The 27,958-nt window shown below is 31.2% G+C and overlaps 2 protein-coding genes across 6 annotated transcripts in view; both read right to left on the bottom strand.

Moving 5' to 3' along the window:
- The window catches only part of LOC127721908 (uncharacterized), a 218,470-nt gene extending 196,886 nt beyond the window's left edge, over nt 1-21,584 (bottom strand). Inside the window, exon 1 of the mRNA XM_052228720.1 lies at nt 21,194-21,584. The gene's annotated coding sequence lies outside the window, so the exon portion shown is untranslated. The remainder of the gene's footprint in view (nt 1-21,193) is intronic.
- Nucleotides 1-27,958, bottom strand: part of LOC127721855 (protein PML-like) — a 243,072-nt gene that overhangs the window by 196,721 nt on the left and 18,393 nt on the right. The window contains exons 5-6 of one of the 5 annotated variants that reach the window (XR_007991500.1): nt 26,795-26,870; nt 19,311-20,156 (exon numbers count right to left, since the gene is read on the bottom strand). Coding sequence is in view for 4 of the 5 variants with exons in the window: in XM_052228672.1 (XP_052084632.1) it covers nt 26,799-26,870 (72 nt within the window). In the remaining variant the exon portion in view is untranslated. Of the gene's footprint in view, nt 1-18,775; nt 20,157-21,591; nt 23,310-26,794; nt 26,871-27,958 lie in introns of those variants that run through there. The other 4 variants (XM_052228672.1, XM_052228665.1, XM_052228682.1 and 1 more) reach the window with 4 other exon arrangements.

The raw sequence follows: 27,958 nt of genomic DNA, 5'->3' as shown, positions 1-27,958 counted from the left end.
AGTAACTACTTAGACCACTCGGCCACCGAGGCCCCTTTAGGGGTTGACAGGATACACGTAATCGTTCGTAGTTTCAACTTCAAGATTCTTATGCAAGAAAATTTAATAAACGATGATTCAATTCAATTTTTTTTATTTTCGCTTTACATAGGGCTTCATCTCTTATCTTATTTCTTTGTGCACAATTCTGAATCTACCTATTTCACCTTTATCAATATTAGGAAACCTGTTTCGGACGATTCCATATACCATTATATTTTAGGGTTTTTTAGTTTCAGAGTCGAGTTAATGTATATTATTTAGCGTTGTTTGCGAGAAATAAATCATTGTTCTGATAAAGTGACTACATTCAAAACTATTATATATATAGTTGACATTTGTATTTCATTTTACTGTGCAAAATAACCTAAATATGAACGACCGTATAGCCCTAAAAATGGTATACCCCGTGTAACGAATGACATTTACGCGGGAAAGATTTCCATTGACCTTCCATTCACCACTGCAATTAGTTTGTTTCTGGATTGTAATTTACTGACCGTCATCTAATTTGGTATCCTACAATCATTGAAGTAGAACAGTATCAACATTTGACGTCGGGTTTGTACACATTTTGGAATATTCATGGACTTCAATCGACTTTTTTATTTAAAATAAGTGGATCACTCTTTTAGTTTTAAAAAAATGGGTCCAAATATAATGAATTTTCCCCCTTTTAAGTTAAAAAGTCTACATTTTTCTTTTTTCTTTTCTACAACAGCAAAATAACACCTTGTCTGAGGGACAGTCCCTCATTTAAGGGATATCCCTCGTTTGGGGGGGGTTGTAAATTATGCCATTACTTTTTCCAATTGAATTGTTGCATACTTTTAGTGTCGGGGCCTTTTACAGTCGGACTAGGGTTTTTTTTCTCATTTCATGGTTGCCTATAATTGCTTAGTACATTCACTCCATTTGAACTTTGGTGGATAGTGCCATTAGTGGTCTCACTGGCAATCATGCCACATCTTATTTTTATATTGGTTGCAGACCTGAAATAAATGTACTAAGTTAAATATGCAGCATACTTCGAACTTCAAACAACCAACTACAACTGATTAACCATAAAACTGTTGAACAGAACTATACATATTTGATCTCATTCCAGTCCATAAAACCCTATCAATCAACAGAACAAAAGCAAATAATTATGATGTCTTTAAAGGTTTTTGAATAGTATTGCAATATAAGCATGGTGGGCCCTTTTACAGCCGACTTTACAGTATGGGATTTTCTCATTCTATAACAAAAAAAATATTTACTGGCTCATGGCAGGCGGAAGTGTTTTATTTGAAAACTTAATTTGTTATAGGGGTTGACACGAAACACATAATCATATTAAAGTAGGCCTGTATCGCTGAACTGATGTTTTTTAAATTCTTAACTTTACACCTGTGACTCAAATTGTTTTGTATGGGACTGGCCTGGACACCTGAGAAATTTTCCTGAATGTTCGATTTATATAATCCGGAAAGTCAGCTCCGTGAAATTTGATGGAGTTCTCTATTTATGTTAGGTCATCGTATCTCAGGGTCTGTTAAAGGTACCCAGCAGTGTGTTCAGTGCATCTCTTTCTGAATAAATGAATTTGGATTATAATATGTGTGGATGTTGATATGAGGATATATCGACATAAAAAACTGTGACGGAAATGTGTTTTGCAAGAACGGACAAGGTGAATGCAACATATTCCAACTCTAGGGATAATTAAAGGCACTGGCTAGGTTACATTGAAATGTAACAATAATAAAAAAGTTATTGTTGCATTGGAGACTAATTGCCTGAATGCAAGGCTGGGTATGGAACTGATTAATAACGAATGTAACAATAATATTCGTGTCTACGGTTACGTTGTGTTATTGTTACCTTAAATTTATTATACTTTAACCTTCTATAGCTTTGTTGCTTAATTCTTTGATATGTACTTAATAATAATAATAATAATGATGATAATAATAATGATATTTTTATTATTATTATTATTATTCAACAAATAGTGTTTAAATAGTTTTAAGTATTAATTGTTTTAATGTTCTTCAAGATACTACTACAGTTTAGTAGTGCCAAAAGCGAAAAATATAGTTCAATGTTTCGATGTTCAGAAGAAAAGTGTTCACTTCTATGTATTTAACTGCACACCTACCCTTATTACTGTCATTATACTTTGAACAATGGATGAAGTGATTCATATTACCAAATTTGTTTTGGGTGAAAAGTTTAAAACTAGGGATGCGTTTGAATCGAAACTAAAACAATATCAAGAATCAAATTTTATAGTTATACAAACACAGTTCTAGAAAAATTGATACATCAAAAGCAAAGTTTGCTAGCAGTGAACTAAAATACTGCGAACTTCTGTATACATGTATCTATGGAGGACGTAATTTCGTTTCAAAATCAGATGGAGCACGTCCAAACCAAAGTTAAGTTTTTTTCCTGAATAAATATCAATGGGTCATATTATCCATGCAAATTTAAATAATTAAATTCGTGTTGTAAAATTGAAGTTTTAAGTGACACAAACTTCAAGTTCCCAGCGTTTTTTTCATACGATTTATTGTAAAATTCAAATAAAAGTTTTCAAGTTTTATTTTAATACATACATTGTATTACTAGTCCCAGCATACATTGAAGCGTATTAACGCAACAATAACACAACGTAACAGTAGACACATATATTATTGTTACATTCGTAATTAATCGGTTCCTTACCCAACCCTGAATTCCGGCAATTAGTCTCCAATGTAACAATAATTTTTTATTATTGTTACATTTCAATGTAACCGTAGCCAGTGCCATAATTAAAACATATTTACATAATGTACATTTTATCCATGTTAGATGTTCTTTTCGGAAATAAATCATTCATTAAATAAGGTATTAAAAGCATGAAAAACAACTAAACTTTTATTTTTGTATTGACAGAAAAGTAAATATCTGCTGCAGTGACAGCACTGTTTTAATTTGCTTGGCTCTGAAACTCCTGAGCAAATGATAAGTTTAGATAATGATTAAATTGTATCATAGTTGTTTTCTTACTCTACCAGAGTACATGTATATTATTCACTGCTGCCCCCACCCCCTTATTTTTTCATAGTTAAAATTTACCAAGCAGGAAAGGGAAACCATCTACATATTTTAATTTTGTCTGAATTAATTGAAGTTTAAAATTATTGTCTCTATATGTTTTTTTGAAAGTTCTCCAATACTAGGATAGTTTTAAATGCATTTCACAGTACTTGCTAGATTTTTTTTCAGCTTTTTTGTTTGTGCATGACTGTGTATTTATATATATGATCCGTTCATCCTATTTTGACTCCTCAAAATTCAATAGTCTATCCTAAATTGAGGTAAATTGTATGGCTTTCCAAATACCGTTTCGATTCCTAACATCACTGAAGAGACATTAATTGTCGAAATCCGGATATGGTGTACAAAAACCTTTGCACCTTTTGTTTGCGGTATACGATCTTTTCCGCAAGTTTATTGTTTTCTGTTTAGTATTAAATTTATAATTAAGATCCATTTATTACATCGATGATCCGTTTATTTGGCAATCGCTAATGGCAGTCAGCAGGGTTTAAGAACATTTGTTGTTCGATCTGTTAGTCAAATGCGTTTTGTTAAAATATACTTTTTCACTTTTTTTGTCTTTTGGAAAATGTTGTTTGTGCTGTATTTAGACCCCTCTAACAAGAAATTTGTTTTGCATGCACACGTATAAAAATTGCGGTTTTTATCCAACGCAATCATAAGTTTGAACGTTGTTTTCAATTTAGACTTGTTTGTATTTATATATATATATATATATACATATATATCAAAATTGCAGACCTTATGCCTAGATGTAGTCCACTCGTCCACAACAGCCTCGTGTATATATATATTTATCCACAGGAAAACTCTTCACTGTTATGAATATTGTTGTACAACAATGACGTTTTATGTAGGTGCGAAATAAATAGGAAACAGCCATACAACAGTGTTTAATATTTGGAGAATATACATTAAAAAAAGTTACTACTGTTTGGCACATTTTCACACTTATGCAAATACATGTACTAATACTAATGTATTGATTCAGTTGTGAAGGTAATATACACTGAAAATATTTTTCAGTTTTGAATGTTTTCTTCACCTGTTTACTATGATAAGGTGGAAGTTTGTTTCTTATTTCAAAGAGAGGGGCACTAATGATCAAGATATATTTATTTTTCATATAGTGACATCTACTTGCTTTTAACTAACTGTTTTTACCAGTAATTTGTATAAGTTTTATGTACATGTGCATATACATTTTATTTACATATAATATGTTTAATATAATTTATTGACATATCTATTTTCAGGACCTCAGATCCGTGCAGTAAGTGTGTTTGTAGTGGTTTTCAAGAAGTATATCACTGGATTGAGCTCTCTGTCTAAGTGTATTATTAAAGTGCTTTATATTAAGCTCAGTTCATTGTTATGCCAATGCCTTCTTTGTTAAAATGAGATTCATAAACAGACAACCATATCTACATATGAAAAACTAAGGTAAGATCATTGAAATTGTCAGCACAGGAATTATTGAAGCTGCATCCACAGATTGAACGTAGTTAAAGGGGGATTAAAGCATTTTATTTTCATTTGAACCAAACATTTTGCATCCAGATAGCCAAATAAAAAAAACACATTGAAATATACCAAACATTGCTACATGGAAAATGATGCCAAGTGGTTTTGTAACACTTTTTTTGACCATTTGTACTGCCTACTGCATCCCACAGGTTTCATTTATATTTTTATCCACATAACAAAAACCTTAAAACAAGAATAATTCTGCAATACCTTTTTCAAATCTCTTTTAGTCTACACTATTTGTCATAATTTATTTATAGAAATTAAGAATCATAATCAAATAAATTGGATATACCATGTTATTAAAATTATATCATACTGGTAAATTTGTCTTTTATCGTGTTTATATAACTACAACCAGGCCTTGGAGAATATAAGAAAAAGAAATTTTCAAAGAAAGAATTAAAATATATGTGTAATACAACAAAAATGTACTTTCTCGCTCATCTAACCCCATGTGCATGGCAGGTATTATCACCACTTTGAACTATTAGACATCTTCTAAGAAACAATTTCGAACATGTAAACAAAATCTTTTACTAATGATACTCAGATGATCCTTTAAGCCTAACTACAGTGTTCCAAGTAAGAAATACCCAACACAACAGACATAATTAGAACCATACGAGGAGAAAATACATACAGGTTCTTATAAACCATCTTGCATATTCAAATCACATATAATGCAGAAATGCAGCTTATGTGTTCCTCTACTAATTTTGAGTTTTTGCTTTTATGCAACAGCAAAGTAGTGGAACATATTTCAACAGAATCATTTGGTAATCCATATAACATGTATAAAAAATGTTTCCTCCATGATAATCTTGAACATAAAAACCAAATATTTTTTAGTGTTTAGTTGTGGTCTGATATTGATGATGGCTGTCACTGTGGAACATAGTTTAACATAGAACACTATGGGAAAAAACTTATAAAAAACTTTTTTGTCAGAAAACACTGTCAAACATTCAACCATACTATCCACACTGATCTGTGTCCACACTTGTCTTGGGTGAAAATAAATTATTTTGTTCAAATGTCTAGAAATATGATGTAAATTAAAATATTTGTTATTTGCACCTCAGTGCATAGTGTTTCAATTTGCACATATTAAAAAAACATATTACCGAGATACATGTATCATGTCTTGCATACACAAATGATTAAAATGACTCCAATATTAAAGCGCATTAGAAAACTCCGTTGCAGGGTAAGAACAATTCAATCTTTCTGTAACCGATTATGTTATTTCATACCTTCTCAAGATTAGGGATAAGTATGGAATGATTTGTCAACAAAATTTCCTGAACCGGCACAGAAGCTGCATCATTAAACGTAAAAATAAGTTCATGCTGTATACACTTTCATTTGATACCTTAATAAGTAAAATATATTCTACATAGTTTCATATTTACACCTTTGTGTAGGAACTATTTTGTTTTAAATATGTACTACTTTAAAGTATGTTCTTTTTTGACTGGGCCCAATTTGGTGGTGATACATCTTACAAAGTCTATTCGAATCATTTTGCAAAGAATTCCGTTCAAACCGGTGCTAGGGGCCGTCTTAAACTTGCAGTGAAGTGGAAGTTTTTTTTTTTTGCTTCCTGTTGAAGGCCTCATTGTGACTTTGAGATGAAGAACAGCAATAAAAGCGCTGTCCCTTTGCTTTTTTGTGTGTTTTTTGCTGTACATGTACTAATTTTGTGTCATGGATGGATACCCCATATCCTTTGTTTTTCTATTACCTTTACAAAAAATTCAAGATACAATAATTAATAACAAAATAATGTGTACGAGATAAAGCTAAAATAAATAAATATATATGGAATCAAGCTCGTCTTTTCAAGTAAATAATTCGGATTCCCATGTATAACCAATTGTATTTGCTAATTGAAAATTAAGCTGAATAAAATAATTTAAGACAGCAAAGAAGATAATTCTGTTTTAATTGTTTATTACTAAGACTTAAATAAAGAGTGAGCTATTTATACTGTAAATTTATGATGTCTCTAGTCTGGTCAAAGGGTCAGAGTGTCCTACTTAATCAAACGATAAATTGTTGAAATTAGATAACATGTTTTCACGTGCAGAGAAATTTCACTTATGACCAGTGCATGATTGGATTACATCTTTCTTATTGGTCACTGATCTTTCGGGGTCAGCACGAGTTCACGTGTAAGTGCATTGTGGTCACTTCCTTTTATCATCAGCATTTGATGTGTTAACTTGTGATTCTTATCAAACAATTTGTTAAAAATTCCCACCCACATTCCTCCCTTAATTTTATCTTTTGAAGTAGATATGTATATATGTTTATTTGTGGGGCAGATTTTTCTCCCCACCTTTGCTATTCTTTGTCATTTATTCAATTGATATGATATTAGTTGATGTAATTTCGTATTAATTATGTATTATTATTTCATATTAAATATGAACTTTTATGTCAAATGTTTTATTTGCAAAATGTATTTTTTGCATTTTATGATTTTGAATAAATTACCTTTTTTCGTCAGTTTAGTTTTTATATCATATAGCAAATCAAGCTCCGACTCTGGCCTGTGTATACATTGTATGTTTATGGTATCTAGCTGTCTGTCTTAAATGATTATCTTCATCGCAGTCGAAGAATTGTATTAACTTGTATGATAACAAAAAAGGATAAATTATTAAAGAATGAAAATTTCTTCTGCTTCAGGTACAATTTAATACCTATATATTTATATTCCTTCATTTAAAAAAGCACAAAATGTTATATAAATTAAGCTTTTCTAAATTAAATTATTTTCATAATGACAAAACTACAACAATATTTTTAAATTGCGCTTGTTTCAACATCAGATGTTTATTTTTATATTGATGAAAGTATTGGGTTTTTTTTAATCAAAAACTTCCTTTGCCTTTTTTATCAACAGTCTTTAAAAAACATTGATTTTTTTCGGACTTGTATGAACATTAGATAAAATATTATTTATCCTCCACCTTTGTCCCCTTTTCAATTCTTTTTTGTTTGTTTGTTCTATCATGTACCATTATATAACATTGAAATCTCAACTTAAAATTCTATTATAGTTCTATTCTCTTGTTTTTATTTATAATATTCAAACAAACAACATTGAGTACTCATGGTTTATTTCTTTAGCTCATTTTCTCTGGAAATTGCATCGGGGGATTGGACACTTCGTCGATGCAGCTATTAAGAGTTCACTTTGATAATTAATCTGCAATGAAAATCATGTATAGCATTTTATAGTACATGGAAAACCATGTATTATGAAAATAGAATGGGAAATACTGATTTTTCATTGGACGAGAATGGATGAGTATTTTCTAAATAATTGGAGAGCAATAGACCGAGTTAATTTCATTGTGTGTGTTGTCATTGCAATAAGATGACTCAAAACCAGAACGCCATTGAATCACCTTATATAGATAAATGTCTACAAGACAAATGTAGAGTGTCTTAATTATTGACAAGATTCAAAATCGAACAATTAGTATACAAGACAAGGAGAGTATATTACACAAATAAAAAGGAAAAAAAACAAGTAAAATCGTACCACAGTTTGAACACTTTATTATTGATCTGTCGTCTTTCTGATCTAAATATTAAAACAATGACAAAACTATATTTAGGTATGAATGTCGCTTAGTATTTTTTCCGTTGTGATACGATGGTGATGCTCAAATAAAGGCAACAGTAGTATACCGCTGTTTGAAATTCATAAATCGATTGAGAAAAAAACAAATCCGGGTTACAAACTAAAACTGAGGGAAACACATTAAATATAAGAGGAGAACTACGACACAACAGAAACACAACATTAAATTATAACACACAGAAACGAACTATAATATAACAATGGCCATTTTCCTGACTTGGTACAGGGCATTTTAAGAAAACAAATGGTGGGTTGAACCTGGTTTTGTGGCTAGCCAAACCTCCAGCTTTTATTGCAATGTTAAATATAACATTAAAATGACAACATTACAACAATACATTCAATCATCATTACAGCTCATGTCATTGGTTCATCAAAAATTAAAATAAAATGAAATGATTAATAAACAAGGGTTTCTTTCCATTACATATTATGCACATTAATATCTGGATTATTATGATGGCTTCCATTATTGAACCATTTACTACATGAAAGTCAACGACAATATAAAAGAAGACGATTTGACTTTATCGCGTTCTAAAGGAGTACGTTCGCGAAGGGTAAAAAATGGCCCAAAATGTTTAATATTATATTAAAGCTGGCCAAAAACTTCAAGTTTTACAAAGAAATAGTTGTGAGATAACTACTAACACTAAATAACTTTTTATTGGCACATCACATTATAAATTACGAAGGTTTTGCCCTTTAATTAAGCGTTATCTGTATTTTAAGTTAAGTTATTTTCCAATTTTCCCGTAATTGATTTGGTTTGATTTTAATTTGTGGTGTTTTAACGCCACTTTTAAGCACCGCTTTTGGGCTATTTCGTGGCGGCCAGTTTTTATTGGTGGAGGAAGCCGGAGTGCCTGGAGAAAACCACCGACCTTCGATAGGAAAACTCACAATCCTAGTCAATTAAGATTGGAGTCGAGTGCACCCGCACGAGCGGGGTTCGAACTCACAACCTCAGCGTTGACTGGCTAGTGATTACAGTAGTAACTACTTAGACCACTCGGCCACCGAGGCCCCTTCCGTAATTGATCATCATGATGATAATAGTTTTTGGAAAATTAAACTTTTGCAACAACCTCCTCTCCAGAAAATAGTTGTGACTAGATATTCAACATAAACCATAACGAAAATTTTGGATCGTAGGATGCGGCCAAGATTTTCTTATATGATTTTAGTCCGGAAAATGCACAAAACCAATGTTTTTCGACAATACCTCCAATATATGCGGAGTTTTGAGTATATAATGTATTTTTATGAAGAGATTTCTTTTATTTAGTACTAGGGTGTTTACAATAAAAACCTTTTAAGATTCAAATTGTGACCTTTTTGATAATGTATGATAAAGTTGAAATTCAAGGCTGTATTTTTGTAAAAATAAACCTTATCCTTTTTCAAACTGTATTACAGAATACAACTTAGTAATTGTGTTATATCCGGTATAAATTCAAAATACACAAGTCAATATCAACTGATGAAGTAGTATTATATGATAGTTATTTTGGATGGAAAGGTGGGAAATAGTTTTAAAAACTTATTATTATGTCCTAACTTTCTTATAACGAACGTCGCATTGGTCAAGCGCGCCTTTATGTTATGTAAAATGAGTTTCTTGTAATTTTAATGTTAAGGAATTCATTGAACCAATGTCTGCATATAAACTAAAGTTGAATCCTCTGTGCACCTTTTTCACACTTACTACGAATCTATTACGTATATTCGACAAATAATATTACATTTATAGGTGTGTGATAACATTTTGTGTGGGATATCGATGTTTGCTATACCACGGTTCATTTCAACGCTCTTTATGACAATACCACTTCAACAATCAGAATGAAATTTTTTGTAATGTTTTTTAAAATGATTTTAATTTGTATCCATGTATCATGACTATAACTGTTTTCGGGATATTTTGGTTATTAAGTTGATAAAGCTGAACCTGCACTTGCATCATTGCATCATTGCAACATTACTTGGAATCATTAAAAATGCCAACATTTTAAATTAATGGGGGTACTTTTCTTCCTTCTAAGTTAACCTGGTTACTATTACACAATACATACAAATATAGGTATCAATTGATCAAATTTGAGTACCTGAAGGGTATTTTCTTATATTACCACGGGCAACAGGACCGGTTTTGCTTAAATGAAGTTATTCCACAATTTAGTTTTTGTTAAATGATCGTGCAGAGCAAGTCTACCGCTAATCAAACCCCAAAAGTCTGCACCAAAATTTTCCAACTTCTTGTCCGAAGACCAATATTCCAACATTTTCCTTATGTGGATGAACAAAGTTTCCAAAAAATTACTATTCTTGCTATTTTGAATAAAATTTTACTAGTCGGAGGCTTTGTACTAGTGGTAAATGGTGCAAACTGCCCCAATTATTAAGTTATAATTCTTTTTTGCAGAATTATCATTATTGTAAAGAGAAATAAGCATGCGAACCGAAACAAGATTAATATGGTCACACACATTTTCACTCAGATCTACTATATTTTATAGAATGTTATCATGAACATATATTTTACATGTCAAAATTATTCATATTGATATCACATGTAACAATTTTTAAACAAAGCAGAACCAACAAGTTAGAACCTTCCAAATCATGTGCAGTCCATCTTATCAATACGAAAATGAGGAAATGTTTTGTTGGAACTTCCGAATAAAGAATAATGGTTCAGAAAAAGAGGAGATAAACATGATACATGTACACAAATTAAAATAGAACTTAATGGGATTCTACATTGTAAAAGTAAAGTACAAAATATATACTAGAGACAGCATCAAATGGTTGCCCCTCTAACTATATCAAAATTGTAAACTTTCAAATTATTATATGTATCTATAATACTACAATAACGAGGTCCAATTTGTTAGCCGGCATGGGGAAAACGACTAATCAAAGAATTCAACTTTATATATAACTTATATAGGACTATGGTGTTGATTTAAAATTACACTATTACAGGCCCTTTTGTTTTCCACATAATTAATATTACCAATAATTTACAAGTTCCGGGTCGAATCCGAAACCGATACCAATAGCATATGTCACCTGTTACCTAATACCTTATTTGTACGTTCTGCATCTGTCATGCGCACCACCAAACGGTGTATTTGGGATTTGCTATATACACGGGTCGTAATCACACATAGGGTTGACACTACTAAATTCAATCATTGTCACATTGTTTCCTATTGTTGTATTTTAATCAGCATGACTTTATGAGATGACAATACGAATACCAAAAATCTAATAAGGCGTAAGTACAGTTTATAATTTGATAATAGCCGGCATGATGTAAAAACGGCGAATCAGAGAATTCAAGTAATTATTTATAATATTAGTCATTTGGAAAAAAAAGGGCCAGTAGTAGTGTCCTATACTAGGTATCATATATAAAGTTGAGACCCTTTTGTTTTCCAAATGACTAATATTACAAATAATTAATAAGTTCCAGGTCGACGGGTTCAACAGAAAGATTTTGAAAGCAGAGAAAACCGTGCATCTTATAATCAGCATGATTTTATCAGATGACGATACCAATACTAAAAATCCAGGCTAAAAATAAAGCTTATATACATAATTAGATACTTTAAATCAGTCGCGGACCTACGATGTCGCGGGTGTGTTCTAGTTGGATATAAGAAAGCGAGTTCTTATTATTGTGACACTCATTCAGTCGGATTATTCGCATTAATAAAAACCTTGCAATTATTTTCTGAATTAACAGTACTTCCAAATAAGAATTGACACATTATACAAACAGCTGTCTATTATTGAAGACTGTATGTTGTCCTTTGTAGATATCGTTTGGTTATCTTTGTTGATTGGATGCTGTTGCAGTGATGTCTATACCAACATCTCCTTTTATTCATATAGATATGACTGTAATAAGCCAATGAGATCAAGTGGATCAATTTCTTTCACATTATTATATATGTAGGACTCAAATCTATGGTGGGTTCCAGATCTATGACACATTCCTAATCTGTAGTAAATATGACGTCACAAACGCCAAACAAATAAGAAATCTATGGCAGGTTTTTGTTTTCTCCAAATCTATGGCAGATTTGGATATTACGTAATTTTCCGTCACAATTAAATAACGTCTTGTGTCGTCGAAGCCGCCGCTAACCATGTAACGATGACGATTTTGTTATAAAAATGGAAAAGAAAAAAGATCGAAAAAGCCAGTTTTCAAGGACCCTAATCCTTTATAAATTATATTAGAATTGTGTTAGTTTCCGCTCCTTGTTTTTTCTTCTCGTGTTCCTTATGTTGCCCTCACCCTTAATTGTACAAATTTTTACTGTGCATTTTGGTTTGCTTTTTGCTGTTTTCATGTTATTTTTTTTTATCCCTATGGTCTCTTTAATTTTCCTTTAGATGTAATATAACAAAAACGAATTTGTAAGCTATGAAACAGTGACTACCTGTACTGTTGTAGCAAATAATCTTTCTTGAGATTTAGAAAAAAAAATATATCATAGATTACTAATAAATATTTACATTATTTTCCGCTATATTTATGTCGAAAAACTGAACTGTTGGAGAAATAAGGATTTTTTTTTAAGAAAGCCACGTGTTTGAGGCAAGTAATTGTTCATTTAAGGATTTAAATCGTCATCAGCCAAAAAAGATTTATAGTAACGCTCAAATGAATATTAGGTAAAAATTCAAACTGCTTTTGGGGTTTAAGAGGGACTGTGAAGGGTCAAACAGGTACCATGCAAAGTAGGAAATGCTTATTCTTCAGGGGCACACGATTTCAATCCTAAAGTCTGTGTTCATTTCACAAATGGTTATGGATATGCTTCCTAGTAGTACTCCTTATCCGGTTTTCTTACACTGGCTTTTACTTAAAATCAGCTTTTTCGCTACCTTTGGGCATTTCGACTTGTTAAATGAAACTTTGAAATCATTGGTCAGATATGTACTGACTGGTCCGCCATTTCCAGAAAATCTGTCATAGATTTGAAAACTAGAAATCCGCCATAGATTAGGAAACTAAAAAATTGCCATACATTAGGAAACTAAAAAGTTGCCATAGATTAGGATTCTAAAAAATCTGCCATAGATTGGGGATGGCATGACTTCATATTTACCATAGATAAGGAATTTGTCACAGATCTGGAACCCATCATAGATTTGAGTCCCTACATATATATTGAATATCAATGTCCATATCAATTGTTGTCTGGGTTTTCATTTATGTATGCACGTTCTATTATTATGTTTTAGTTGATTCTTTGAGACAAAATGGTATTTCTTTTCATAATTCAACTAAATTATTATGATATGTTACATGTACAATAATATACATTGGACATGTACATAGTGTAAATATATATATATCCAACGCAATCATAGGTTTGAACGTTGTTTTCAATTTAGACTTGTTTATATGTATATATATATATATATATATATATATATATATATATATATATATATATATATATAAATAAATATTGTTTGTGGTGAGCCAAATTGGTCATAAAATACTCAACAGTAAGGAGTTTTTTTTTTAATGATATTGATTAATGGCCATGGAACAGAAATCAAATCCATCTCTGACTAAAGATTTCAATTTTTCACTGTACATGTATTTTCTTTTCTAAAAACGATCCATTGTATAATTTATTTTTTAGCATGCTAAATCCCCTGACATCCAAAATATATTATTTCAATATTATGACAATCATAATTCTGCATATTGGTTGAATTACTGAAAAAATCTCAAACAATCCGCCACCACAAAATTTTATTTCCTCTGCTTAAAATTAATGATTTAGTAAAGTACACTGACTAGATGTAAATAAGTAACGGTTAACCAGCTTACAAAAAAAAATATCAATATTTATGCTGTGATTATGTTTGTTTGTATTTTCCCACCCAACTATGGTTTATTGAAGTTTTTCAACAATTTTGTTTTTGTAAAGCAATGATGAGAAGTAAGTCATTCCTGCCACATTAATCATGACCATATCGTTTATATTTTGACAATTCATTTTCATTATTTCTTACTAAATTTTATTTCGGTTCAATCTTGCTATTTGCCAATAAGTAATAATCTTTTTTTTAAGAAATGCAAATACTGTTTTACTTAAAACAGAAACGAGCATCTCTCGTGTGAACCGAAAAGATTTGGATGGGCACCATTTTCATTCGGATTTACTTATTGTTTGTTTAAAGTGTTCTTCCTTTGCGATACGAAAAGCTCGTCCCGATATTGCCTTTTGTGCTGATGCGGCGTAAAGCAATCACCAATCAATCAATCGATACGAAAAACTTCATTGGCAATAAATATTATAAAGCTTTTCAGTATTTTAAAGTTCTTGCAAAAGTTTGTACTATAGTTATTAAGGAAGCTGAGAAGGCTGCGCGATGAATAATATGGATATTGGTCATATAAAGAAATGGTGAGAGATCAAATAAATTGATGATACACAATTCTATTCCCAGGTAAACAATAAAGTGAATAAAACAACAATTTCTAAAGTATAGAAATTAACCTTGAAATTCGTCGATCATCTAACCAAAATTGAGGTAGACTATCTAAGTCAAATCCAGCAATTTTAATGGCTTTCCAAAAATCCATAAAACTCAAGATATCCAAAGTAGCATTACAGATTGGGATTCTTCCTACCTCAAAATACCTAGACCTGAATATTAAAAATTACGCCCAGTAATATAGCAAGTTCTTCATCTGGTACACAAAGATTAAGCAATCTATGAAACAACACACTAAAACCATTTTTATCAGAGATGACCTGGATTTCTTAAATTACATTCGTCAACACGTAAAACAAGACACTATTTTAGTAAGTTTTGAAATCACTAGCTTGTATACGAACATTTCCAATGTTTTGGTACATGAAGCAGTTAGATTCTGGTTAGAAAAATATCCAGGTAAATAAGTTCAAACATTACAACTAGTGCTCGAAAATGACATTTTTTTCTTTCATAATCAATGTTATTTACAAATCAAAGTGATTGCGCCTACTTACGCAAATTTAGACATGAGATATCTAGAAGACAAGCTATACAATAAATTTCAAATTTCAATTGACGAAGAATTCAGTATATACATCAAGGAAAACTGGAAGCGCTTCCTTGGCGATTGCTTCATCTGTTGGAACAAAAATATGGAGGATCTTAATGAATTCCACGATATAACAAATAATCTACACGAATCCATAAAAGTTACTACGGATCTTGATGAGAAACAATTAACTTTTTTGTAGACATTTTGATCATACAAAAAGGTAAAACAATCACCACAGACCTTAACTCTGAAGACACCGATACTCATCAATATCTTAATTTCAGATCCTGCTGCCCCTTCCATACAAAAAGAAATATGATACACTATTTAGCCGTGTAAGAGTACATAAAAACATATAACAAATCCGTTCGTACAAAAAAAACGCCATGCAGTGAACATTTCGTATATTTTCCGTTTTTGTAATATCTATCGACAATGAAGCTTTTTGTACCACAAAGGAAGTACACTTAATAAACCAAAATGTAAACCGAAAGTGAAAGTTGACCACTGCTTTATTACAATGACGTTCAAAACGTTCTTAGTACAAAAAAATACCATTAAAATTTCCAATGACATTTGTAGTTATAATTGAAAACGAATGTCATGTAAAAATATTGATAAACATTTCCACTGGAAAAGAGTATAATACCCAAAATAATGTTGCATACTTCCTACCTCATTGATAAGCAATAACTCATTGGTGCGCTCACCAAATGTTTGGTCTGGAAACAACCTTTTGTAAGAAGTATAAAAAAAGGTAAAATGTGTTTGAAGGTCATGGATGCCAATAGTTCAACCTTTAAGAAAAAAAGTGGTCAAGGCAAATTAAGGGTCGAATTTATTGGAACAACAAAAATGAAAATTTTCCATTGATAAATGGGCTTAATTCTGAAACAATACCCAAATTTTACCTCACTTTTGTATTATAGTTCTAAGCATTGTGACATTCGTTTGCGTTTTTTTTAGAACGACTGTGAAGCCAAGCTTACTTCTTCATTACTATAAACTTTGCACATGAATTTCAAAATAGTGAATTAATGTTTACACACCTGTGTTCATAAGATTATTATGTTAAGTGATGTATTTTTGCTGTGGTGCAGGTGTTAATATTATTTTTACATAACATTTAAAATAAAGATATAAGTGTTTAAATTAGTATTGAACGCTGTCAAACTCGGCTAGATTCACTTTCACGTCAAGTCACATAGTTGTAGGTTACATAGAATCCAAGAAATAAACTTTGATTAACTTAACAAGGTTCAAGGAAACATAAAAACAATCTTTTTAGAGGTTTGGATATTGTCAAACTCTTCAAGATGCGAAACGACTTAAATAAATATATCTTCATTCCCACTACAAGAAAGACGCGCGTATCCAATTACTTACAACATAAAACTGAATGAACTGTATTCAAGAGCTTATTTATAGTGTGTATGCTACTGTTCATAAATACTCAGTGCGGTGAGAAGATGGTCAGCTTGATTTTAATATTTTACCTGTGGATTATTGGGTACAACATGGGGAAAATGAAAGGGAAATAAATTATCATATTGGGCGTCTGCCTATCGTATCTCTGCTACATTATTTCCCTGGAATGTATAGTTATTCAGACTTTCTCTATAACGTGATATGATAACTTCAATAAGTTTAAAATCCAACTACTTCGCACATTTTAATACAGAGAACCTGCTCATAATGTCAGTGATTCAACAGAAACAATATATAAATGAATATATGCATAAGTAACAAAACACAATTCCAAATTTAAGCCAAGGTTGGGCTCAAAATCTTTAGGGACAAAACATCAAAGTCAAGTAAAATGTATAAAGAAATTCACCGTCTTTTAACACTAAATATAACTGACAGATACGTTATTAAACGATAAAAGATAACAGCTAAAATTTAAGTTTTTTTCTAAATTCACAAAGCCAAAAGCGAAATGAATAAGTCAGGAGAACGAAACGGACGTTGTGTGGGACAGATAATTTTCGACTTACCAAGTTGTTTACGTTAAAAACACACAAAAAATGTTGGCACGTACAAAATCCGTGATTACCTACTTTCGCAGATCTCGTGTAGGCTTTTACTACACTGACAATTATGCATGACAATGAATTCTACACAATAACTCGTTTTATTTCATAGTTACAATTATTTTTCAATACGCAATACCGTTGTTAAAAATTAACTACTTTTTTATGATAAGAACGATCACTCTTGCATAACACATGGAGCTCCAGTTTGGCAAAAAAACAAGAGGCTCTCAAGAGCCTGAATCGCTCACCTGTATTTCAGAGGAGAAGATTTTTAAATGTTAGCAAACTTGATGAACAAATTGTGTAAAATTGTCTTTAAAGGGCAATAACTCCTTAAGGGGTCAATTGACTATTATGGTCATATTAACTTTTTTGTAGATCTTACTTTGTTGAACATTATTGCTGCTTACAGTTTATATATATCTATAATAATATTCAAAATAATAACAAAAAAACTGCAAAATTTTGTTAAAACTACCAATTCGGTGGCAGCAATCCAACAATGGGTTGTTCGATTCGTCTGAAAATTTCAGAGCTGATAGATTTTGACCAATTGAACAATTTTACCCTTTGTCAGATTTGCTCTAAAAGCTTTAGTTTTTGAGATATATGCCAAAAACTGCATTTAACCCCTATGTTCTATTTTTAGCCATGGCAGCCATGTTTGTCGATGGATCAATACTTCGGATACAATTTATAAACTAGTTACCCTAAGGAACATTTAGTTAAAGTTTGAAGGTATTTGGCCCAGTTGTTTCAGAGGAGAAGATTTTTGAAATAGTTTACGACGACATACGACGACGACAGACGACGACGACATACGACGACGACAGACGACGACAGACGACGACGACAGACGACGACAGACGACGACGACAGACGACGACAGACGACGACGGACGCCAAGTGATGGCATAAGCTCACATGGGGCCCTTCGGGCCCCGGTGAGCTAAAAAACGCATCAAAACTAGCTGAATTCTACTGAAAACGTTGATTAATCAATGTGAGCAAGGCTAAAATGTTGCTTCTCAGATCCGTCATATCAGCACACAAATTTGGAAAACTTAGACAATACAGTATCTTCAAAGCATGTTACTTACATCAGAAATCATCATCGTCATCGTGCACATGTCATGTCAGTTTCACCACATTTCCTTCATTTAGGGTAATACCATTCTTCATTCATGTAAAGGACGAAATGACTATTTCATCGTCGTTTAACATAAATATATAACATTAATATCGATAAAATAATATCAAAATGATTGGAATTATATAATTCTAGCTATTTGCATTTTGGTATGAGGGTTTCTGATGAAACTTAATTTAGGAAAAGGAGCCAACAAATTAACGAATTGCTATTTTAATTTTCAAAAAGAAAGTTAATATATGGAAAGCATACTACATTAATTGAACATTATCTACATACAACTCATTTTGCCAATTTTTTTAATGCAGTCATTTTTATAATTTTTATAATTGAAATCTTGAATCGATTAAATATTTTCTAAATGATAATCTGGTTCCATTAAGAAATATACATTATACATTATTATTATGATTAACTTTATATTTATAATGAAATGCATTTTTTTACGCAGTGAAACTTTGACATTAACTTTACAGCAAGTTTAAGATGAAAGTTATTACAAATTAGATAATCCTTACAAAAATCCTTCGTTTCTGAATATTGCTCATTAGTTTCACGTTTAACACAGTCGATCTAAAGCAGATGTTTTCTCATAATCGATAGCATAGGCTGTTCACATAATTCTTTGATTGCCGCGCACTGACACAACGACGAGATTGAAACACCTATTATCTTTGTTGACGATTGAAGCATTTGAAGAGAATATCCACCAGCTGTTTCGCATCTAAGGACTTTATATTTGCCATAAAAATCTGAAAGTTGGCAGTGAAATTTCTTGTAATCTTCGGCGAATATTATTATAAGTTTTCGATATGCCTCAAGTCCATTTTTGCCAGTTTTTACTTTTTCCATTTTGGCCATTATTTGCTGTTTTCTTATGTTTGCACTGTCCAACTTGTTTTCTACTACAGTTTTTGTCTTTCGTGCCATTTCCAGTGCTTATTTACTCGACAGCATTTCATTGCAAGCAGAACTAACAATATTTAGGACTGTAACGCCTGCTAATGCTGTACCCAGACCGGCTGTCATACCAGCTATACCCAAGGGCGGAACAAACATAGCAAAGAAAGCTACTACAGTTGTTGCTCCGACAAGAAAAGTTGCACTCTGCACACTTTTTGCATCTTCGAGCTTACGTCTTGCATCCAAGAGTGCGTTTTTGGCAGCTGACAAATCTTCTCTGTTTTTCCTGCATTGATCATTGGCATTGTCCACAACTTTTTTTGTCCTTTCTAACTCTATATCCAATTCATTCAAATCGGAGACTGTTTTCTTTAGCTTGTCATTTTTTTCCTTCAAATCAGCAACGCATTGCTCGATATCGGAATTTATCTGTTGTAATAAACTTTCAGCGTTTGCCGCCATTTCATCAAATTCAAATTTTTGCCTTTTCAATCAAAGGAAACAGGACTTTGGCTATCTATTTGTAATCATCCTGACATCTCCCGGCAGTTATTTCATTTAAGTGTTGTATAAACGCTGATAAATATTCTAGGCCTTTCAACATAAACTCCAGAACTTTTTTCAAAATTGTATTTATATTTATCAGGATTTCGCCCTGCACTTCTGACATATTGCCTGTAATTGTAAGGGAACATATCATAAACTAAACCTGGTAAAGTATGATGGCTTTAAATAGATATTATGTAACCGTTTTTATCGTGTGCTTGTAATTTTTTTTTTCAACATTTAACAATGTTCTTTTGTTCTGGATTTTGTTGGATCGACACTTTTCCATGATGAAGATGACGAGTTCAATTACCAGAGCAGGACCTGATAGCCCATCCTCAGAACTTAAGATTATCCCAGTTTTTGGTGGGGTTCGTGTTGTTGAGATTTTAGTTTTGAATTCTGTGAAGTGTTTTGTATACTGTTGTTTGTATTTTCATCGTTTTTCGTAATAGCTAATGTGTTTTCTGCTTTTCTTTCACATCATTTATTGAGTTTGTAAATAGTTGTCCTCTCTTTTCAGCCGTTTGAAGTTTGTAAAGGATTTTGTATTTTCAAAAAATTTGGCCTCGAGCGTCATTGATACTAAATAATTTTAGGATGATTAACCCCGAGTTTGTTTGTAATTGGTTCAGTAGTTTCATGTGAGAAGATCTTTTAAAATTGTATATACTTTTCATATAGAAATATTGTCTTTTCGCTGAATATACAAATTTAAAGTAATGTTTGCGCAGATTGAAAAATTAATGATAACCATTTTTATGAAGTAGGCTATCCGTTATATGGTATTTACTATATTTTTACACAGTTATAAGAAAAGGTCGTCTTGATTTCTGTTCATGTATTTCCGGTCTTTCCGATTTATTGACATTCATGTCTACATCAGGATGAGGTCCGTTTGAATTGGCTTAGTAGTAACTAAATTTCAAAATGTGTTAAACTTTGCTATTTCTTTATCTATCGATTCCATTTGGGTTTTTCCTGACTTCTCTGATCTAGCTGCATACGTATACGGGTAACTGGTGTTTTCCGGAAAGGTGAACAGCCAGCAGAAAAATAAATTGAAGTTGGTACTCCAGGAATTTATTCGCATAGCAACATTTTAAACCAATTTTACCCAAACCTACAGGGGAGGTAAGATTTTGTCACTAGATTTCCCACCGTACCTGGAAAGTAAATGTTGAAATTGTTCCCTTTCTAGGAAGCATGATATGCCTGCCCGTCTGTATTATTTAAGTCTGTTGACTCTGTTATGGTTGTCTTCTGTTTTGCTCTCAACGGATAATATTTTTTTTTTTTTTTTTTTTTTTGGCATATGAGAATCCCGGCAAAAAAATACAACACGAAACAAACAAATCAAACAAATCAAACAAACAAACAAAACAAAACAAACAAATCAAACAAATCAAAAAATAAAGTTTAACATCAATATTAATGAAAAAAAATATTTGAAAAGTTCCTAATACGTTTTTATTTTTCCAAATTTTCCCTCAATTTGTCTTTAATATGTGAATTTATTGTTCAAGGTAGGTTGCTGGACATCCAATGAAAAAATAACATTTCTGTTCATGTATTTGAGGTCTTCTCGATCTATTCACTTTCAATCTTTACATCGGGATAAGTTCCGTTTGAATTTGCATAGTAACATAATTTCAAACTTGTCAATCTTTGTTTCATAACAATAAATTCCAGTGGTTTTTTTCCCTGAACTTATCTTGTCTCGCTGCATACATATACGGATAATTGACGTGTTCTAGGTAGGTGTGCAGCCAGTAAAAAATAATTTGAAGATGGTACATGTTCTCCAGAAATGTATTCCCAAAGCATCCTTTTAAACAACTTTAACACAAAGCTCCTGCAGCCTGGTGTACTTGTCGTTTGCTACTTAATGAGAGAAATGATAACATTATATAAAAATTTGGTTTTTATTTCAATTACATTTTATTGTAACTATTTACCAGAACGTTTTCTTGTGAATTTATAATTAATATCGACCTTGTTAACACGAGACAAACATTGAAAAGATCAAGATTTCTGTATTTTACAAGAAAGGTAATATCTTGTCATTAGATTTACCAGTGGGATAGTAATAAAAAGTGTATACACAGGTGATCACTTAGAGAGAAAACAACATCTCTACTTTTAAGATGAAAATAGAAAAGTAAGTTAATACATTTGAGTTGCAATATTTTAACATATCATAAACTTTGTTGATATTTGAGTTGGTCAGATAGTCATTATGAATATATGTATTTATTAAACCAATAACGTCAGCATTGTAACAAAGCACTATATAATTATGCTCATCCTAAAACCCAGTCTTACAGAGCTTACATTTGTTTTCATTTTCTGACATTCTATTCCATCTCCCGGTTTCGATTAAAAACCGTTTCGATTAGAAACTTAATGTTACAAGTGAGAATTTTGCAAACATAAAGTCTACTTAATTCTCTGAGTCTAGTTAGATATGGTTCGATGCAGAAGTCAGTATTAGATAGTGAATAAAATTTTCCCTGATGAGTTTTCGATTTCCGAAAACAATTCCTGTATGAACTGGTCATCTATTCTTTGTTTAACCTTGATGTTCAGAAAGTTCAAATGAACGTTTCCTTGCACATGCTAAATTTCACTGTTAACAGTTTTATCAAAAATAGATTTTACATAATTTATCCACTTAAGAGATATATTTTCATTTTATAAATAACTTAACCATAATCTTGTAGAGTTTCCCATACAGTTTATCAACATTTGTTACAAGCTTGTACCAGAAACAAATCATGTTCATCTTTATACTAATTTCGATACAAGATCGGCGAAGATCGTGATAGACCATGAAATTTGCGGTCGTTGACCTGACAAACCAGAATTTACTTGCAGAATTGTTAATGTATCTTCTCAATATTCATCTTATTTTCAAATTCCTAAATTTTTGAGAGATAAGTAGAAATAAGGGATACGATAAAATCAACTAGTTTTTTTTTCCCTTTAAATCTGATGTAATACTAATATTAATTTTCCAGTACACTCTTTATAAAAAAATTTTGTGCTTGGTCCACAAATTCTATGTCTCTGGTTTACAAAAATTACATTATGATTAAATAACAAACCAGGTTATGTATATGTATCGTGAATGACATTTTCATTATTTTATAGTTTATATTTAGTTTTTTTTTTGTTACAGTTACATTTTGAAAAAAAAAATCAATTTTCGACTCTTGAGTTTTCAAGTATGACAATGTTGTTCAAATATATTCAAAGTATTTTGTAAATCACCAGCACTATCTGAAAAAAATAATTGTATAATAGTAAACGAACATTTTCAAATAAATACTTATATGTATATGTTAGCGGCAATAAGTGAAATTAGGCATTAAGCTTAAATTCTAGGAAATGAGCTAACGCCTAGGCAGTAAGTCTATTGCCTAAATAATGTTAGGCATTACTCTTAAATCCTGAAAATTATGTCCAGGCATTAATGTTAATGCCTTAAATGAAAATAAGAGTAAATGAAAAGAGAAATTTATTCAAAATTGAAATACATTTTGTACATAATCAAATAATAAGACCTGAAGTTCAAATATCAATTACATGAAATGAAATCATAAGTAAAAATATTATTGTGAAAACTCGTTAAATAAACCTCTTAAAATATATGTAAACTTGTTGGACAGTGGTTTCATTGACAATCATACTACACCTCCTTATTTTCTTATTGATAGAAAATTGTATTGAAATTGATTTGTTACCAATTGGTGCGGAGTTATGGCACAGACTATTTCCCAGTTTTATTTTTTCCATCATTTGTACCTGATGATCGTCCAATACCTTTATGTAGAGCAGAATTCTTTAGTATATGGACGTATTCGATTGCAAATGGCCACTGTTATTTCTTTTTTCCTCATCCATGCAGTAAGCATGTCATGAATGTTTCGGTTTGACCACTCAATACTACACTGTGATTGGAGATGCATTGGCTTCCCGTAAACAATAACTAGTTTTTGCCACATAAGCATTAATTCAGATATAACCTTAGCTGTAATTCCACGCCTTTGTTTTGTTTATGAATCACACAAAATATTGTGAAAACATAAACGAAATTTACCATAAATGGTTCACCATAAGAAAATATAGTTTCCATCTTACTTTGTTTGAAAATAGATTAAATCAACCTGTCATCTTCTGCAAAACGCTATGAATAAAACGGGTTTTACTACTACTCCCTTCCCTATGCACATTTTATTATAATTTTCACAAAATGGAAGAAAAAGTTCAATGAAATCCCGGAAATTGTTTGCATTTGGCCATTATTAATTTGTTTAATTCTACGGTCTTTAATAATATAATAATGCCGCTTTGACATATTTCTTTATGTGTTTTTCCCAAAATACCATACAGTTCCTCTAGAAAGACATAAATTTTAAATTTCCCTCACCATTCTCTTTTACTTTAGTTACCAGTCTTTCAAACCTATGTTAAAATATTGTCATACCATTTTAAATTGTAAAAGTCTATAGTTGCCTTATTTTCTGATTATGAAAGTTTAATCTTTGCCAAATGATCACATTGACTGTACTTTTGCCTTGAGCATATGATCTTGTTTTCCCTGATTCAAATTTGAAATCCGCACAGATTCAAGAATGTTTTTTGTTTCTTAAATGCTAATAATTCAGATTATGAAATGAAACGACAAGATGAGTATTTAAGAAAATATATATCCAATAAAACAGATGGAAAGATGATGTGAATGGCAAAATTTCATATCTTTAGATGTCTATTTTTGACCAGTTGAAACCGGCTCGACCATTGAAGAGCAATACCACAAAGAAATACGAGTAAGTTCTGTTTTAAACACGAAAAAACACTAAAAGATGAAGATCTTTTAAATCAGTTTATATTTATTTTTGGAATATATTTTTTTTTAATATTATTCATCAAGAATATTTCACTGAATTAACATGTATTTGGAAGATAAACAAAAATCCCAAAATTAACTTATTGCCTGAAATGATGTTTGGCAATAGGTTGTATAATCTTCATCAGATTTCCGGAAATAAGCTTAATGTCTGGAAATTTCAGGCAATAACTTAATGCCTAGGCGTTAGCTTATTGCCTAGGATTTAATCTTAATGCCTAATTTCACTTATTGCTAACATATACATTATGAATCTAAGTATTATAAACCATGGACTCATTGTCGACTCAAAAAGTCTTTTAAATCGTTCAGCAAAAAGAAAAGAAAGATAACTTTTCTCCGTGCCTAACACAGGTTTCACATGAAAAATTCAGTTTCAAATTATTAAATTGAACGCAAGGCTAAATATCTGCGTAAATATTTTTTATCTATCAATTTCCCTCTAACGTTGTTTTTTATTTTTTCATATTTTTTTTTTTTTTTTGCTAAAGCCCCGCCGTGTCGAACGCCCGGCCGTTTTAAAATCAACAAATGCACAGAAAAATGCATTTCCAGCAGATAGATATATTGTAATAATATTGTGTAAAACACATGTTATCTTGGACAGAGTATCCATTTCGGAATCCACCTTGTAAGTCCAAAATAATCCCAATTTCAGTAGACAATTTACTAAGTCTTGTGTTTAAAATAGATTTAAACACCTTGCCCAAATTTGAAGTCAGACAAATTGCTCGATTATTATTGAGATAATTTTTATCTGCTCGATTTTTAAATACAACTTATATTATACCAGTTTATCATGCATCATGAAATATCCCAGTATCTAATACAGTGTTGGATATTTTTACATATATCGACTAATTTATCAACATTACTTTTATAAATTCATTTACAATCTCATCAGCACCATGTGCTTCAATTATCTCACAATCTAAAATACCAATAATAATCTTATTATCTAAGTTATTAACATTTTCATAAACCTGGTTGTGACCATCGTTTTCATTATCATTTTTATTTAGAGACCTGAAATAGTCCTACAACTGTTCTCTAGTTATTATCAACATTTTTTTATTTTTTTATTTTTTCTGAAACGATTCAAAATGTTCCTAAATTTCTTGCGGTCTCCTATTGATGTGTTCACAAATCTTGTTCACAGTTGTGCTGTAACTTATTTTACCTAGTATTCATTTTAACCTTATATTGTTTGCTTTCCTTGCTCATAGCATCTATATTTTTTTAAACTGTATCTGTCACATGCTTTGAAGAAGAATTTCCTTGTTGCAAAAAACTTGCTCTCACACCAAACTTGAATATTTTTTAATTTTTACGGCTATTTGTTTTTCTATTTGGACCATTAGGCCCAAACAGTTTCTTTGCAGAATTTTTTAAAGAGTACGCCGACTTTACTCATTGCTAAGTTTATAGAGTTTTTTGGGTGTTGACCTCGACCTTGTTCGTGTAGATCGTTCGAAAACATTGTAAATTCATTAATCACAGACTCTACAAATTGTAAAAATAATCTAGTAGCAAAATAACGTTCCGTGAAAAGCCTTTGCTGATATCTAAATATTAATTACATAATTCTAAAACTGGGCTATTTTGACAGTTTTTGGGGTTTTGCAAAAATTCCAAAAAACTATTTGCGAAAAAAATAGAAAATATAAATACTAATGTTTGACAAACTAATGTCTTATAATTATCTGAAGAATGGTAAATTGTAGATTTATAGTATTATTTTTTTTTATTCTTTATTCAAGGAGTCAAATAAATGGTCCCATCATACCTTGTGCTTTACTGAAACCAACATTGTATTGCTTCATTCTCGATAAACTAAAAGTATACAAACACTTACAGTTTTAACTTTTGAGAACAGTGTTGGAAATCAACAGGCCCTCCTGGTACCACCTCTGTGGAAATGGTTGCCATTCCTGATAATATAAAATTGAGCAAACCTTTTTACCAAAACGATTATGTATTATAACAGAGGAAATAATTTTAAAGAAGGTAAAAATAGCTCAATCTTTTAAAGTCAATTTTGAACTATGTTGTAATGTTACACTACTGTTCAAGGTTGAGGTGACGGTTGGCACCTGTTAAAACGTTTAAACCCGCTGCATTTGTTTGCACCTCTACTAAGTTAGGAACCTGTTGTTCAGTGGTTGTCGTTATTTATTACTAAACTCTGCTTTTATCTTGTTTTGCTGATAATTTTGTCTACCATGTATAATAATTTTTGCCCAAAACACTTACAATGAGTAAAAATCATCATTCCAGGGAAAACTCAAATGAGAAGTTAAATGACAATTTTGTCTCTATTGAAAAATTCGTAGACCTTGTCTTGCTAATAATGTTTGATGCCTACTATTTTCGCTCTATTTTCTATCGCTATTTCCTTAGAAAATGGAAAAATAGTCATATCAGTGCAATAATTAATAAGCAGTTAACTAACAATTTCGACTTTATAAAAGTAAGAAGATGTGAAATGAGACAGTTCTTTAATAGAGACCAAGTAACATAGAAGAAAAAAATAAAATAACAAAGATACAGAACTCCGAGGAAAATTAAAAACGGAAAGTCCCTAATCAAATGGCAAAATCAAAAGCTCAAACACATCAAACGAACGGATAACAACTGTCAAATTTCTGACTTTGTACAGGCATTTTCTATTTTTGTGTTATAATCTTAATCACTATTAAAACAAACAAATATGTCAACAAAGAAAAACAAAAAGGCATATAGACAAATCACATTAGCAAAAACGAAAGACAAGCATACAAAAATTTACCATAGCACAATAACACAATGACGGGATGTATAAGTACCGAGCCACGTCAAATGGACATTACTAAAAATAGACTAAACAGTAAAAGTATTAATTTACAAAGACAAATAAAAAAAATACTATAACACTTTATCAAAAACAACACCGTTAGTACCTAGAGTCTATACTTCAAGACCATCGTGTATTATTTTTGAAGTTGATACGGAATATTTATCAATAAGGAATTGGTATCTT

This window comes from Mytilus californianus, unplaced genomic scaffold (genome assembly GCF_021869535.1).
Source record: "Mytilus californianus isolate M0D057914Y unplaced genomic scaffold, xbMytCali1.0.p SCAF_1, whole genome shotgun sequence".
Classification (NCBI taxonomy): domain Eukaryota; kingdom Metazoa; phylum Mollusca; class Bivalvia; order Mytilida; family Mytilidae; genus Mytilus; species Mytilus californianus.
The sequence above is the reverse complement of the archived record's forward strand: the minus strand, read 5'-3'. Positions and strand labels throughout refer to the sequence as shown.